Genomic DNA, 17,454 nt, shown 5'->3' with positions numbered 1-17,454 from the left:
GAGCAGGGTCAGGAGTGGAACTTGGGGTTAGGTCCACTTACGACCCTCCTGGCTTCCCCAGATACCAAGACAGAGCATAATATTAAGCCTTAATTTTTGGCCTTACACTACAGTCAGTGGTTTTGTACTGAGTCATGATCAAGAGCGTAGCATGTGGGTATATTTTCCAGAAGTCTCATCAGCTTTTCAGTGGCTGTTAGGAATATAATTATTAGACATTAGAGGAAGCAGTGTAGCATGTACAGCTGACACAGGACAAGTGCTTAAATCAAAGGCTGAGAGGCCTTACTTTCCTACCAGCCAGTCTCCCCTAATAAGCCCCCTCCCCTACTGTGAGACCTGGCAAAGCCCTAGGGAGGTTGGGGTTGGATTACCAGCTACCATCATGGATAGCCAATTGTCTGTTCTGCCTTAGCTGAAGTCATAGTAAGACTTTTCTGGCCAGGCTGGCTTTGAACCATCATCCTGAGATCTCAGATCTCTCAACCTCCTGAGTAGCTAGGATTATAGGGTGTGCTGTGTGTTGTGTTGTGTTGTGTGTGTGTGTGTGTGTGTGTGTGTGTGTGTGTGTGTGTGTGTGTGTGTTGGTACTAGGACACAAAACTCAAGGCCTGGTTGCTGTCCCTTAAGGTTTTTGCTCAAGCTAGCATTCTACCACTTGAGCCATAGCTCCATTTCTATTTTTTACTGGTTAATTGGAGATAAGAATCTCATGGTCTTTCCTGCCTCAATCCTCAGATCTCAGCCTCCTGAGTAGCTAAGATTACATGTGTGAGCCATCAGCATTCAGTTTGTGATAATGTGTGTGTGGCCTTTTCTGAGTAGTTTATTGGAGATAAGAGTCTCATGGAGGGGTTGGGAAGGTGGCTCAGTGGTAGAGCGCTTGCCTTGCATGCATAAGTCCCTGGGTTCAATTCTTCAGCACCACATAAGCAAAAAGAAAAAAAGCCAGAAGTGGCACTGTGGCTCAAGTGGTAGAGCACTAGGCTTGAGCTGAAGAGCTGAGGGACAGTGCCCAGGCCCAGAGTTTAGGCCCCACAACCGGACCCTCCCCCCCCCAAAAAAAAAAAAAGAGTCTCATGGACTTCTCTGCCTGGGCTGGCTTTGAATTGTGATCCTCGGTTTTTAGCCTTCTGGATAGCTAGAATTACAGGCATGAGCCACCAGTGCTCAGCTAACAATCAGTCAGTCTTGGGGCTTGACCTAAGAGCCTGGGCACTGTCCCAGAGCATATTTTGCTCAAGGCTAGCACCCTACTGCTTTGAGCCATACATAGTGCCACTTCCTCAAAAAAAATTTTTTTAATGTACCAAAAGGTGAGTAATTAAGTCTCTTACCACAGGACTCCAGTCTCAAAGACAATTAGTCATCAGTTTCTTCTGAATCTTTCCAGGGATAGTCTGCATATATTATAGCATATTTGTATATGTGTGTTCTATGTGTATATATAGATATTATTTTTTATTATTATAAAGGTGATATACAGAGGGATTGTGGTTATATAAGTCAGGCAATGAGTACATTTCTTTTTGGAATTTCCTTGCTCTCTCAGATTCTCTCCCCTTTCCCCACCCACAATGTATAGTTCATTTTCAACATAATGTCTCATGAATTGTTTTAGGTATACTTTTTTTTTTTTTGGTTGATCGTAGGTCTCGATCTCTGGGCTTGGGCACTGTCCCTGTACTCTTGAGCTCAAGGCTAGTGCTCTACCACTTAAGCCATAGCACCACTTTTGGTTTTCTGGTGGTTAATTGGAGATCAGAGTCTCACAGACTTTCCTGCTGTGATCCTCAGATCTCAGCCTCCTGAGTAGTGTTCTAAATATACTTCAAAAACAGTTTTTTGAGTTGCTAGGGTCCAAACTCAAACTCAAACTCAGGGCTTTTCATATTCTAGGCAAGTCTCTATCACTTATGGTACCAGTCCTCCAAAGCACATTTTCTAATACATTTTTCTTGTATGTGTCTATGTTCTTTTTTCCGACACAGATACACTATGTACCCTGATTGACTGATTGATTTTGTTGGTCATGGGGCTTGAACTCAAGACCTGGGTGCTATCTCTAAGCTTTTGCACTCAAGGCTAGCACTCTATCACTTTGAGCCACAGCGCCACTTCTAGTTTTCTGGTGGTTAATTGGAGATAAGAGTCTCACAGACTTTCCTGCCTCAGCTGGCTTTGAATTATGATCCTCAAATCTCAGCCTTCTAAGTAGCTAGGATTATAGATGTGAGCCACTGTGCCCACCTCCCTGATTTCTTGTTACCCTGGCAGTATTTCCTAGAGAACAGTCTATGTCATTGTGCATTGATCTACCTCATTTTCAAGTAGATGTTTGACAGTTCATTAAATAGAAATTCCCCAGTTTATATAACTCATTTTCTATTCATGGTGATTGCTGGAAACTTTTTTAAACTGCTTCATTGTGACTTTTAAACTAATTACAAAAAAATCAATGCAGGTATCTGAAGTACTTATACGTGGAGGCTAGCAAATGGTTCAGAGTGGTAGAGTGCCTGCCTAGCAATGTGTGAAGCTCTGAATTCTAACTCCAGTGTTGCAAATAATAATAATAAAAAATCTATTGAAGGAATTTTAAATTGTTTATTTTTAAAGCCATTTTTCAAACTTACAGTGTGAGGGTCATATTTTAAATAGCAGCCTCATGATGCAGATACTGACTTTGTTTTTAATCAGTAGGCTACATTTTTAGGAATCCTAGTTGTAAGAGTTTTCCTGGGGAAGAGAATGGGATGGTATTTGGGAGGGTGGAGGGGTGAAGGTTGGCCCTTGAAAACTAACGGGCCTTTTTCTCTAAGTCCGTCTTTAAAGCCTGGTTTCCTTCCTAACTGAGTCCCCCCGAGCCACTTTTAAACAATCTCTGGTTTATATTTCAGGGAAGCGGGATGTTTTTGTGTGGCTTCTTTTTCTGAAGTCACAGACCTTATTACTCTTAAAGACTTAGTTGTTAATACACTAAAAATTACTAACTGAAGTATATAAATTGTATACATTTTATGTTATAGGTTCCTTTTCATTCATTCTTTGTTTCTGTTAACAAATTATGTTGTGCTTTTTTATATTTAATGATATTATTTACTTTCATATATGTATGTGTTACTTTTTTTTCAGGGGTGTGGGGGAGGGGAAGGCACTGATCCTGGGCCTTAATCTCAGGACCTGGGTGCTTTCCCAGAGTTTTGTGTTCAAGATTAGCACTTTACTACTTTGAGCCTCAGCTCCATTTCTGGCTTTTTGGTAGTTAATTTGAGATAATAATCTCATGTATTTTCCTGTCTGGGCTGGTTTTGAGCCATGATCCTTAGATCTCAGCCTTCTGAGTAACTAGGATTATAGACATAAGCTGCTGGCATCCAGCTACAGATCTTTTTAACTGAGGTCAAGATAATGAGACCCTTAAGGCTTTTTTTTCATCTTTTTAATTTTTTTTTTAATTTTTAAGTGTTGTTATAAAGGTGATATACAAAGGGTTAGAGTTACATCTCAGGTAAAGAGTACATTTCTTTTTGGACAATGCCACCCCTTTTCTCACTCTTTCTCAAGCAACCGTTAAGTTTTGCACTTGAAGTTTGCCTTAACTTTTCAGGCAAATTTTTAAGTTTCTTTTGACAAGAAGGTTAAAATGTAAGTACATGCTTTTCTTCCAGAGAAGGATTTCTGTGATTGAAATGGGCCCTTTGTCTTATTCATAACCTATGCCATGTTTCCAGAAGACTTAACGCAAGGGAAATGGAGACTATTTCAGATGTAATGTGCAGTGACAAAGAACAGTTGAAAAAGAGAATAAGGATTTTGGGGTTGAGGAGATTGCTCAGTGGTGGAGTGCTGGCCTAGCATATATGAGGTCTTGTGTTCAATCCTCCCAGCACCACAATAAAACAAAGTAAAAAGGAGGTTTTCAAATTGTGTTTTTGTTTCTTTATGACATTGGAGTTTGCAGCTTTATAAGGCAACAAAAGTAACAGAGTAAAGAATTTTCTGGTGAAAGTAAATAGAAAAGATTTTTTGTTGAAAATCATGAGCCAGGGATTTGGAGGTAGCTCAGTGGTAGAGTGCTTGCCTTGCATGCATGAGGCCTTGGGTTTGATACCTCAGTACCACATCAGCAGAAAAAGCTGGAAGTGGCACTGTGGCCCAAGTAGTAGAGCGCTAGCCTTGAGCTGAAGAGCTGAGGGACAGTGCCCAGGCCCAGAGTTCAGGCCCTAGAACCAACAACAACAAAAGAAAATCGTGATTATTATACTATTAGTATATCATAATAACTACTAGTGTATTATACATTTTTTGCTAATTTTCCTACGTACATCTTTCAAGTTGTTAGTAATTTTTTCACTTTTCCCATGATAAATATGAAAGCAGCCAAAGTCACAATGAGACATTCTGAGGACAGCAGGTTCTGCTCACTTGGGCTAGGAGTAGAAAACAGAGGAAGAGAAAGACCACAGGAGTGCAGATTTCCATGTTGTCACTTGTCATTGAGAAAGAAACTTCTGAAGGGGAGAGTATGGGAATGAATTGCATTCTTCAGATTTGGGGGGCATTACACGGAGACTTCTTTGGGCAAACTCACAGGCAATAGAGGGATTGTCCTTTCAGAATGTACAGTACTGTGTCATCTTTCAGTTAACTGCTTGTCCTTCATTGTTTCTGCTGTTCTTGCTATTCTTACACTGGGCTGGGACTTGTAATTTAGTAGAGGCTCTAAAGGTGTGTTTGTGTGTTTTATACAGATTTTATGTTCCTAAAAACTCCTAGAGAAAGGAATTAAATATTTTTCAGAAGGCAATTCCTTCTAAAAGAGAGCTCTTTGGTATGACATAAATTTCTAGTGGAAAAATGTTCTGCTTAACAAATGAAAGAAAAAAGTAACTAAAAAGTTATCATTTCAAATATACAGAAATTGGCAAGTAGAATTGAGAAGGTTACCTGTTCATAGGAGTTAATTTCGGGCTTTATTTTCTCTGGATTTTTGAGAAACCAGGCTCTTTCCAGAAGTAAATCTGTCTTAGAATGCTTACAGACTTGGAGCCGGGTCTTTGTTCTGGCTGTTGGTACAGCTTACTTTCTTTTTACTTGGACTGTTAAATTATGAATTTACTAAGCAGGAAGATGTGGAAGGAAGCACATTGTCCTGTTCCTTTAAACTGCAAAGTAGACAGTATTAGGGTGTTATTTTCCTGACAGTGGGAAGGAAATAAAAAGAATAGAAGAAGAGCCCCAGACTACATGATTAGCATCAGTAAGGAGTCCATGTTTCTTTATCAGAAGTCTAAAATTATCTAGGTTGATTTGGAAGCTGCCAACAATTATGCAGGAAAACATTTAAGCCATTTTAGAAATGAACATGTAAATGTGGATCCTAGATGCCATCTTTCCTGTTTTACTGATTTTATCTTAACTTTTCTTGTTTCTTTTCTATGACATCTGTCCCTTTCCCAATTCCTTACAATGTCGCCACTCCAATTCAGGTCTCTTTGCAATTGGATAATGGTGAAAAATTCTTGAAGGCCTTTTGTCCAACAGGCAGTATGCTGGGAATTCACCTGAAGAGCACAATTTTTTTTTTCACATTTTAATGAGGAATAGGTACTTAACTGGAGGAGTGCTAGAGGACTCACAAGAAAAGCAGACCAATGTGGGGTCAGGAGAGGGGAGCATGGAAGCTTGTCAGTATGTGATTCCTTGTCAGAGTTGTGATTCCTTAGCCATCAGCAGCAGGAAACGCCTTTTCCCGCAGGGAGTGGACATCAATGCAAACCTGAAGAAAATAGGTTTGTCCTCCTAAGCTATGGCTTCTCAGTTACATAGAAATACCACACTGGGAAACAGACTTCAAGAGAGCCTAGATGAACTCATACAGTCTCAACAGATCACCCTCACCCCGCAACTTGCACTTCAAGTTCTACTTCAGTTTCATAAGGCTATAAAATCAGAGGGTCAGGAACAGCGTCAATTTCAGGGGCTCTCTAAATACATACAGATTCTGAAATAATGTATGGACCTTTGTATTGAATGATGTTGAATTCAGAGACGTGACAGAGCTTATTAAAACAGATAAAGTGAAAATTGTAGCCCATGATGGTAAAAATACTACAGAATAAGTAGGAAGAAAAAGGCTTTTTTACGCCATCTCCTGTTATTACTGCTTTTTGAAGAAAAGCATAGTAAAGACTTTTTAAATTTATTCTAGCATTGCAAAAATGACTACACTGTACTATACTATCGGAGAATACCCGCAGAAAGAAGCTTATAACTCTATTCCTGTACTTTACCTTTATTATACACCATGATTTTTTTTATGACAGATCAAAAGTGGTTGTCTTCCTGAGAAACTTCTTTAATAAATTCATTTTAAAAACTCAAAAATTTAGTTGTTATTACAAAGGTGATGTACAGAGGGATTACAGTTATATAAGTTAGGCAAAAGAAATATACATTTCTAAGCCGGGCATACATTTCTAATCTCATGCCTGTAATCCTACTACTCAGGAGGCTGAAATCTGAGGATCTCGGTTCAAAGCCAGCCCAGGCAGGAAAGTCCTTGAGACTCTTATCTCCAATAAACCACCAGAAAACCGGAAGTGGCTCTGTGGCTCAAGTGGTAGAGCACTAGTCGTGAACTGAAGAGCTGAGTGATAAGGTTCCCTGAGACCCTCTCCACTAAGGAAGGTTTGGCAGTGGTGGTATTCCTTGGACATTTGGCTGTTGGTTTGGTTTCTGAAGCAAGTGTGTAATCAGGAACTACCAGAAAATATGTCTTTAGCTTTTAGGATTCCTTTTATAAATTCTCAATTTGGAGCCTTTGTAGCTGAGTGACCTGCCCATGACCTGCTCAAGAGGCATCAGAGTGGAATGCAAAGTGTCTTGTTATTCTGCTGGAGTGTTTTCCCTGGTGGTTTTCTTTGGATCTTTTACTGTCTCCACCTATATATACACTCTTCTATCTTGCAGATAGTCTTATAGACTAACATCAGAGGCACAGTTTCAAAACCAACTTGCTCCTAAATCTTAGCAGCCACCATAGAAAGCATGATTTCCATTGTCTTTGTGGGAAACTTTCTGTGGAATTCCCCTAAAGAGTTGATTGCAACAATGGGTGTTAGTTTATGAGATCTGTTCAGTACAAAATGAGAAAATTTGGTCATATCAGCCTGGCAAAGGACAAGTTGGTAAATGAATGTGGTACAGTGGTTTTTAGCCTATATCAGAATTACCTGGAGGGCTTGTTAAAATGCAGATTGCTGGGCTCTATGACTTGAATTTCTGATTCTGTGAGTGTAGGGTGGAGTGTGAGAATTTGTAACTACCCTGTTCCTTTGCCTGTCTTATAATGTAAATACATACAAACAATAAGCAGAGAGGTGGGCACATGTTCAGAGTAATAGCACATACATCTGAGTTGTCATCATCATCATTTCCTCCTAAACCTTAGATATTAGGTAGATATGTTGTTTTTGCTTGTTAATTGTTATTGTTAACCACTAAGGCCCAAGGAAGTAGCCCAAGGTACTCTTCTAGTGTACCTATGCAGCCAGTGCCTTTGGGGGTAAGCCAGTACACTCCTGACAAGATTTATTTTATCTTTAATATCAGAAAAAGAGAGTTAATCTTCTAAGGGAAGGAAATATGGAATATGGAAGCTAGGATGGTGGTAGCTGAAGGAGCCAAGGAATTTGGCTAATATGGCTATTTCCATTCCTCAGATCCTTTAGATTGATTTGCTCACAGCATAAGGGTAAGGTAGTTGGTTTTGTTTTGTTAGTATTCCTTGTTATGATGGTGACTAATGCATACTTCCTGTTGAAGGAGTTCCGGAGCATCCCAGGAAGTTCAGGATGATCTTGACCTTGGTCTTGGTAACCTGCCCTCTGAAGAGGAGGAAGTCATTAACAGTTCTGATGAAGACGATGTCAGTTCTGAGTCAAGTAAAGGAGAACTGGATCTACTGGAAGTTAAACGGGTATTTTTTGATAGTTAATTGTACTGTTGCAATGCTTGAGAATAATATTTATCACTATGATGGGCATAAAAACTATAGAGAGTTTTCTTTCTTTCTTTTTTTTGTTGGTCGTGGGGCTTGAACTCTGGGCCTGAGCGCTGTCCCTCAGCTCTTCAGCTCAAGGCTAGCACTCTACCACTTGAGCTACAGCACCACTTCAGGTTTTCTGGTGGTTTATTGGAGATAAGAGTTTCATGGACTTTCTTGCCTGGGCTGGCTTTGAACTGTGATCCTCAGATCTCAACCTCCTGAGTAGCTAGGATTACAGGCATGAGCCACCAGTGCCCGGCTTTGTAGAAAATTTTCTTAACTTCCACTAAACATTTTCAAGTTTATCTTTTAATCCTTACTATAATACAACACCTAAAATACTATTCTATTGCCAAGCAGATAGCATATTGGGATAGTTTAGTGACTTTTTGTTTATTTGTTTTGGTCTTGGGGCTTGAACTTAGGGCCTGGACATTGTCCCTGAGCTTTTATGCTCAAGGCTAGCACTCTACCAGTTGAGACACAGCTCCAGTTCTGGCATTTTGGTGGCTAATTGGAGATAAGCGTCTCTTGGATTTGTCTGGCCAGGCTGGCTTCGAACCACAATCCTCTCAGCCTCATGTGTAGCTAGGATTACAGGCATGCGGCATCAGTGCCCAGCTATTTAGTGACTTTTGAGAAATTATTTTTATTAATATTCACTGGTTTCACCCTTCCCCTCTTCCCCCCCACTTTTGGGGCTGGAATTTAAACTAAGGGCCTCCTGTTTGCTTGGTAATCACTTGACCCATATCTCCAGTCCTGTTAACTGCCTTTGTATAATGAAATTCCCTCTTAATACTGCCCTAATACTAGTTATTAGAGTACTTGAAAGAAAGGAACTATTTATAATTTGATATTAAACCACATCTTCATAGTTACAGAGTAAAAGTTGCTGTTACTTGTATAATCGTCATTTGCCTTGAAAAGAAAAACCAGTATGTGTGTATGTTTGGGAGCAATACAGTATACATGTTGTTGATAATTATTTAAGATGTGATGGGGCAATTCCTTAAGACTATCTCTAGTTTGGCATGAATATTTGCCTATTTGATTTGAAATCACATTTCTTTGAGTCAAGACATTTTGAAAGGGAGAGAATTAGTATAATAGCACTGTCTCTATGATATTGGGGATGTTGTAGCAAGATGGAATCAGAAAATTCCATACAACATATCAAGGCATGAAAAAAATCCATGTTACCTGCCTCTTTGTCAGAATTCATTTTCAGTCAGGTATGGTGGCACATACCTGTAATTTCAGTGTGTAGGAGGCTAAGGACTGTGAGTTTAAGGCTAGCCTGAGCCACATAGTTCTAGTTTAGCCTGGTTTGTGTATGGAGACTCTACCTTAAAGAAAAATAAATACATACATAAGTTCATTTTACCCTAAATGAGTGACACAAATAAAATGATGTGATTCCTAGTACAAGATCTACCAGCTATGATTTACATATACCTCCAGATAATTATTTAACTCTCTTTGGCCCAAAGAGTGCCTTTTTTTTTTTTTTTTTTTGGTCATGGGGATTGAACTCTGGGCCTGGGCACTGTCCCTCAGCTCTTCAGCTCAAGGTGAGCACTATACTACTTGAACTACAGCGCCACTTCCGGTTTTCTGGTGGTTTATTGGAGATAGGAGTCTCACAGTCTTTCCTGCCCAGGCTGGCTTTGAACTACAATCCTCAGATCTCAGCCTCCTGAGTAGCTAGGATTACAGGCATTAGCCACCAGTGCCCAGCAGACTGCCATTTTAGATGAAACAAAATATAGAACTTGCAGAATTGTGAGGATTATATAATTTGATATATAGAAAGTCTTAGCACATTATCTAGTACCCAGAATTTATCCATTGTTTATGGCTAGCCAGACTTGATTTCTAATAAAGTATTAGAACAAAATATTGAAAGCAACCACTTAAGCAGGTGAACTTGTGAAACTACTAAGAAAGATGAATGACTGTTCTTTTTTTTTGGGGGGGGGGTCTGGTCGAGGGGCCTGAACTCTGGGCCTGGGTGTTATCCCTCAGCTCTTCAGCTCAAGGCTAGCGCTCTACCACTTGAGCCACAGCACCACTTCTGGCTTTTTTCTTTTTGCTTATGTGGTGCTGAGGAATCGAATGCAGGGGCTCATGTATGCAAGGCAAGCGCTCTACCACTGAGCCACCTTCCCAGCCCATGAATGACTGTTCTTAAGGATTCAGAGCATTCTGCAGTACTCTGTTGGTTTCATGTGGACTATCAACTAATTTATTGTATGCCTTATCAGTATCTGTTGTGCTGTAATTTATGGTTATGTATCATTATCTATGTAAGCTCATTTTCCATGTTGGTTATTCTTGGATATAGCTCTTACAGATATGTGTAGAATACCTACTGTGTGCCAGGTACCAATGGAATTTGCTAGGGATCAGTGGGGTTTATGAGTCATACTTTTGTCTACACATATCCTACTGAGGCAAGAGTGGCTGTAAATGCATAAAAAGGAAGAACTTAAGAGTATACTAGGCCGTGAGGGGAATAATGTGCTAGACAATGGGGAGACTGCTTGGAAGAAAGCCTCTGAGAAGGGGAAATTTGACTGGAATTTAAATGACTTGGAGAGCCAAACCAGTAAAGGGTTTGAGGAAGAGCATTCAAATGGTTTTCTCTGAGGATTATAATTAAACCAGCCTTTACTCTCTTTGATAAGCAACCCCTACATCCTTTTCTGACAGATACTAACATTTTGGTATATTTGTTTCTTTTGCTTGGACCTTTTCTAGTTTTTCTCCATAGTTGAAGTGGTGATTAAAATTGTTGTGTACATTCTTCTGGGGATTGAACCTGTACATGATGTAAAGGAAGGATTAATCTCTGACCTTGTGGTATGCCTCTCAACATAGCCAGCCCTCACCCTGCCTAGTTGATTCATTCATTTTCTATGGTCAGTGGAGACTCCCATGGTTCCTTCCTCAGTATTTGTCCTTGACTTTCTTCCCTCTCCTGTATGTATTGATTTATGTCTTCAGTTGTGCCACATCTCTAAATATATAGATACATAGATATAGATATATGATTACATCTTCAGTTACTTTTTTTTTTTTGGCCTGGTGCCAGTAGCATTAATAATTTCCCTCCACTAGAATTCTCAGCTGCTCCGATGAACTTACTCTATCTCTTCATCTGAGAAAAGAACAGCAATAATCTACTATGGCTTCCTAGATAGGATAGACTAGGCTTGATGACTGCCTTAGCCTAAAGTAATTTGCTTTCATAGTGGTAAAGAACACAGTTTTTGGAGCCAGGTTGCCTAGGCTCCCACTACTCACTAGTTCTGTGATTTTGGACAACTTAGTTTCTCTTTGCCCTAGTTTACCCATTTATTAAAAGAAGAGAGAGTAGAAGAGAGATGTCCTTATTTTCAGAGATTGTAGTAAAGCTTAAACGATTGTGTTCTGTTTTGAACAATGCCTGACATTAGGTTAACTGTCGTTATTGGTTTACATGAAACTAAACAAAATCTTTTAAAAATTATTATGGTGCATTAGTTGTATAAAAGGAATTTAACTGTGGTATCTCCACACACATAAACAGTGTATCCTGGTCAATCTTCCCCACTGTTTCTCTTACTTCATTCTCCTCCTCTTTCCTAAAAGGTTTCAACAGGTTACCTTGTTCTGTTTTCATACATGTTTGTTCTCATTCACTCTCTTCTTTTGTCCTCCTTTTTTTTTTTTTTTTTGGTTGGTTGGTTGTGGGGTTTGAACTTTGGGCCTGGGTGTTGTCCCTGAGCTCTTCAGCTCAAGACTAGTGTTCTACCATTTGAGCCACAGCGCCATTTCCTCCTCCTCCTCCTCCTTGCTGGTGCCTTTTCCATTAGAGCCTGTTTTGCTTTCACGTCCTATTTATTTATTTATTTGTTTATTTATTTATTTATTTATTTATTTATTTATTTATTATTTATTTTTTGGGTCCAGTCATGGGGCCTGAACTCTGGGCCTGGGCGCTGTCCCTCAGCTCTTCAGCTCAAGGCTAGCGTTCTACCACTTGAGCTACAGCGCCACTTCCGGCTTTTTTCTTTTTGCTTATGTGGTGCTGAGGAATCGAACCCAGGGCCTCAGGCATGCAAGGCAAGCGCTCTACCACTGAGCCACCTTCCCAGCCCCTCCTGTCCTTTTTTAAAAAATTATTGTGTAATAATTACACCAGGGGATTTTGCTATGGTATTTCAGAGTACATATATTAATGCTTTGTTCAGAATAGCAGTATCTAATGCAAGCAAAATCTTAATAATCTCAAATCAAGCTTTATGTAAACCTTAATAACAAAAAAGATCATATTATCAATATATTATCAAACATGTTTCTGACCAAGGACCTATAAGCAGAATATATACAGAAGTCTTTTTTTTAAATAAATTTTTTATTGTGAAAATACTTTACAGACTGGTTACAGTCACATGAACAAGGTAATGAGTACATTTCTCTCTCTTTTTTTTAATTGTGAAAATACTGTACAGAGGGGTTACAATTACATGGGTAAGGTAATGAATACAGAAGTCTTATAACTGAGTACTAACAAGATAAACAGCCTAGACCTAGGAATTTGAATAGATAAAAGATATAAAATTACCATTAAACACATAAAAAGCTGTTCAACATCATTAGCAGTGGATAAATGCAGATCAAAACCTTAAAAGATGTGTTATTTTACACCCACTGGGATGGTGACTAATAAAAAAGATGAACAATAGCAGGTGTTTGATGAGGATATGGAGAAATTGCAGCCTTCCTATGCTTTCCCATGTAGGAGACATAGGGACCTCCTATGTCTCTGATCAAGGACTTATAAATTGGAATTTTCCTATGCTGGGATGAAAATGTAAAATATTGCCCTTGCTTTGGAAAAGAGCCTGGCAGTTCCTCAAATGCTTAGGTACAGAGTTACCATATTTTTTGGTATCTACTCAAGAAAAATGAAGTGGATTATATACCCAAATCTATAATCATAGCTAATCAGGGAGCTAAGATGTGAGGATCTCTGTTCAAAGGCAGTCTGGGTAGGCAGACAAACCAGAGACACTCATCTCCATTCAACCAGCAAAAAGTCAGAACTAGAGGTATGACTCAAGTTGTAGTGTGCTGATCAGTAGTGAAAAAGCCAAATAAAAGCAAGCAGAACTGGCACCCAAAAACTAAAAAAAAGCAAAATCAAAATTTGTACAAAATGTCCGTATCAGCATTATTAATAGTAGTTTCAGTGGAGAGAATCTAAATGTTTATCAGCTGATAAGTGGATATAGTGGATGTGGTATATTCACACAATGGATAGGTATTCTATTATAAAAGGGATGACGTGATATTCACAAACTGAATGGTGTCTTGGGAGTGTGTTTTGGGTGGGGTAATGTCCTCTTTCCAGATTTAGTTTTTATATTTTTTTTGTTCTTTCAATGTTTAATAATTTTTCAAAAAAGTGAGTTATATCTATTTTGCCTCTTTGTGATTAAAACATTCATCTTCACTTTTTCTGCATACTACTTTCCTTGTCCTCCTGTAAATCTTTTGAAAGTCGTTTGTGATAGTACCTACAGGAGAGAAGTGAAAGCTGATGAGAGCATTGTCCTTTTGGTATTGATCATGGCATTGCCTCATCTTTGGGGTAAGAATGATAAAGATGTGTTTCTTGGGTAGATGTAGATGTTAACATTTTGTTTGGTTGTTTGGCTTGCTTTTTTGTTTGGTTGTTTTGAGGAGGAGGTTGGCTGTGTATCCCAGTCTGGCCTTGAACTCATGAACCTCCTGTCACAGCCTTCTGAGTGCCAGGAGGCCTGTGTAATCAAACCTGGCTACATTTTTTTTTATTATAATTCTTGTGTACAATAGAAGAGGCCTGCTAGTAGTTCTGTCAAATTGAAAAGAGGAAAATATATTTAAAGATTTACAATGCTGTTATCAAGAGATCAGAGCATAAACTGGATTTAAGATCAAAGGTTCTGTTTTGGAATTTGTTTGACTTATTTTATGACCTTGACAAAGTATTTTCGTTGGTTTGTTTCAACTTCTATAGCAGTGTACTTTAGGGCGGTGCTGTTATTTAACAGGCAATCTGCTTGGAAATGTGATATAATTTAAGTGATGATTTAATAAGAAGTTGAGCTACCAAATACGACTTCCCTTACATTTTTACCATGAGGTATGCTTTTTTTTTTTTCCTACCATTTGTCCTGGGCAAAATCAGTCTTTGTTCTTACAAAGCTTTGACTTTTTTTCTATCTTGAAATGACTGCAATCCATTAAGTCATTTTCTAATAATTATCCTTTTTTATTTAGTTTTTCTATTTTAAAAGGCAAAGGTGAAGTGTATTTTGTGAACTCAGTGCCAGTTACTTCCTGTTTTTTTCTCTTTGCTTCTGAAAGCTTTGAGTCTATGCTGTACAGGTCCAAAGCTACACCTACTGACCATTGCTGGCAACTTCTGAACCATGAGCCAAACTAAACATTTCCTTTTAAGTAGTTTATTTCAGGCACTTTATGACATTGGCTAAAATCTGATTAGCACTGATTATCATGGACAAGTACACAGAAGCCACCATGGACTGAAAAGTATGTTAGATTCTTATTTCAAATTGATAACAATAACAAAAAAAGTTGGAAGTGGATGTGGCTTTAGTGGTTAAGCATTAAAGAAATAAATATCCAGTAGAACAGACTGACTAGTAGACTCAGGTTCTGATATAAAAGACAAAAGATTGCTTTTTAGCAGGGCACCTGTATTCTTGCTAATCAGGAGTCTGAGATCTGAGAGGATTGTAGTTTGAAGCTAGCCCTGAAAGAAAAGTTTATGAGACTCTTATCTCCAACTAACAACTGAAAAAGTTGGTTGTGGAGCTGTGGCTCAAGTGGTACAGCACTAGCCTTGAGCCTAAAAGCCCAAGGATAGCAACCAGGCCCTAAGTTCAAACCCCAGGACTGGCAAAAAAAAAAAAAAATGATGACTTGAAGGGTAAGCAAAACACAACGAATTGCCAGCAAGTTGAAGCTTAAACAACCTCTTCATAGGAGAGAGGGAAATGGGGAGGGGAACAAGTCCTGTAGGAAATTTTTAAGGAAGTTAAAGGGCAGAATGGCACAGAGGTTGTCATATCACTCATGAAGTTTCTCTATTGTCAGAATAGTGGGTACATTTAGTGTAAGTAGGTAGAACCTTTTAATATTTTCTATGAGTTTACCTTCCCTGTTTAAGGAGGTTGTTAGGGAGGAAATCTGAGGCAATTTCATTTCTTTTGGAAAAACTTCAGTTAGATAATCAAGCCTCAGAGACAAGGCAAGAGACCTTGAGTCTCAGGCAGCTTCACCGGCTTTCAAGATGGTACTAACTCCTTCCTCTTGGAAATGATCTTAGAATGACAGGGAGAATAAATCTGTTCTTCAGAGTCTTAAGAGGCTATAGAAACCCCAAGTCAAAGTATGTGGGTGAGGACTAGCAGGCCCACCAGCATCCATAGGTGCCAGTGGTTCTACATCCTGATCAACACCTGTTATCTTCTGACTTCCATTATAACACCATCCTGTGAGTATGAAATTGTAGCTCATTTTGTTTCTTAAATATTTTTGTCTTTTGTTCTGTTTTAGTTTTCTTCTTTATATATTAATTGTACAATGGAGACTTCATTGTGGCATTTCCATATACTAGCATAAATTAACTGTACAATGTATAGGATTCAAGCTTTATCCTGTCACTCCCCCTTCCTTCCACTCCCTTTCTAAAACAATTTCAACAGTTACATCACTCTCTTTACTTTTTTTCTTTTTAAAATTGTTATTGGAAAGATGATGTACAGAGAGGTTACAGTTACATAATTTAGGTAGTGAATATATTTCTTTTTCAACAGGGTTATCTCTTCCCTGGTTTTCTCAGTTCATTGCTTTGTTTTTATACATGCAGATAAACGACTTTAATTGCATTCATCTTCATTCACCCTCTCCATTAGTCCTTGCCACTCCCATTGGTGCCAACACTCCTCCCCTGATCCTATTTTACTTTACTTTTTTTTTTTTTTTTTTTTTTTGTCAGTCGTGGGTCTTGAACTCCGGGCCTGGGCGCTGTCCCTCAGCTCTTCAGCTCAAGGAGGGCGCTCTACCACTTGAGCTACAGCACCACTTCCAGTTTTCTAGTGGTTTATTGGAGATAGGAGTCTCTTTCCTGCCCGGGCTGGCTTTGAACTGCAGTCCTCAGATCTCAGCCTCCTGAGTAGCTAGGATTACAGGCATGAGCCACTGGCACTGGCTCCTATTTTACTTTTCTATCATTCATTTTTCTTTTCAGTATGTATAAATTGTACTGTGGGATTTCACTATGGCATTTCAGATATGCATATATTATATTTTGCTCAGAATAATCCTTTTACTTTTTCTTTCTCTTCTAATCTCTTACTGGTCAAGAGCTTTTATTGATATTCCTTATGCTATCTTCAAACATAATTGCAAAGTATTTAGAAATTATTCACCCTCCATCTTTCTTTTTCCTCTCTCCTCTCCTTCCCGTTGTAGTTTTGTCTTACTTTATCCTAATAACTAATTATGTTCAACACTTTTTTTAAAATTTCCCAAATACAATCATGTGATTTTATTTATTTATTTATTGTGAAAATACTGTACACAGGGGTTACAATTACATGGCCAAGGTATGTTCAACACTTTATATGTATTTGTTGACTATTCCTAGGTCTTTTCTAGTGAACTATATCTGTTCACATTTAAATCTGAATTACTCAAGTTGTGTTGCATTATCCAAGTTCTTGGTTTTCTGGATTCTAATCCTTTTAAAAACCATGATGTACAAATTCTCCAATCTATGCGTTTTATTACCTCTTAATAGTAGAATTACTTTGAGCCATAGTGTCATGCCACTTTCAGCTTTTTCTGAGTAGATTATTGGAGATAAGTCTCACAGATTTTTCTGCCTGGGCTGGCTTCACAACTGTGATCCTCAAATCTCAGCCTCCTGAGTAGCTAGGATTACAGATGTGAGCCAGCAGTATACAGAGTTTTTAGCTCAATCTACATAGCACAGTTCTCTCTAATGCAGGCCCTAGTAGATAAGGTCCTGAAGAAGAATGAAACAAAATGCAGATTAGCAAATAATGATGCTTTACAAAAAAAGAAATAAAAGCAGATATCAAAAATAAATTAACTTTGGGGGTTTTTTTGAGGGGGAATTGAACCTAAGGCCTTGTGCATGCTAACATGATCATCACTGACCTACAGCCCCAAATCCTTAATGCATTTCTAATTTCAAAGTATATACTGCATTTGATAAGCATTAATATTTCCAGCTACAGATGACAGAAAAGCACTGATTTGCCAAATGTTTTTCAAAACAAGTTTTAAAAGTGCACATACTCTTGTAAAAACACGTA

At 38.6% G+C, this 17,454-nt stretch overlaps 1 protein-coding gene and 1 pseudogene across 1 annotated transcript in view; both read left to right on the top strand.

The window, feature by feature from the left end:
- Fgd6 (FYVE, RhoGEF and PH domain containing 6) overlaps positions 1 to 17,454 on the top strand; it is a 109,372-nt gene that overhangs the window by 30,899 nt on the left and 61,019 nt on the right. The window contains exon 3 of the mRNA XM_069990272.1: positions 7,831 to 7,984. Coding sequence (XP_069846373.1) covers positions 7,831 to 7,984 — 154 coding nt within the window. The remainder of the gene's footprint in view (positions 1 to 7,830; positions 7,985 to 17,454) is intronic.
- LOC138838025 (transcription initiation factor IIA subunit 2 pseudogene) lies at positions 5,813 to 6,125 on the top strand (annotated as a pseudogene).

This window comes from Dipodomys merriami, unplaced genomic scaffold (genome assembly GCF_024711535.1).
Source record: "Dipodomys merriami isolate MVZ:Mamm:240054 unplaced genomic scaffold, mDipMer1.0.p SCAF_10, whole genome shotgun sequence".
In the NCBI taxonomy this organism is placed as follows: domain Eukaryota; kingdom Metazoa; phylum Chordata; class Mammalia; order Rodentia; family Heteromyidae; genus Dipodomys; species Dipodomys merriami.
The sequence above is the reverse complement of the archived record's forward strand: the minus strand, read 5'-3'. Positions and strand labels throughout refer to the sequence as shown.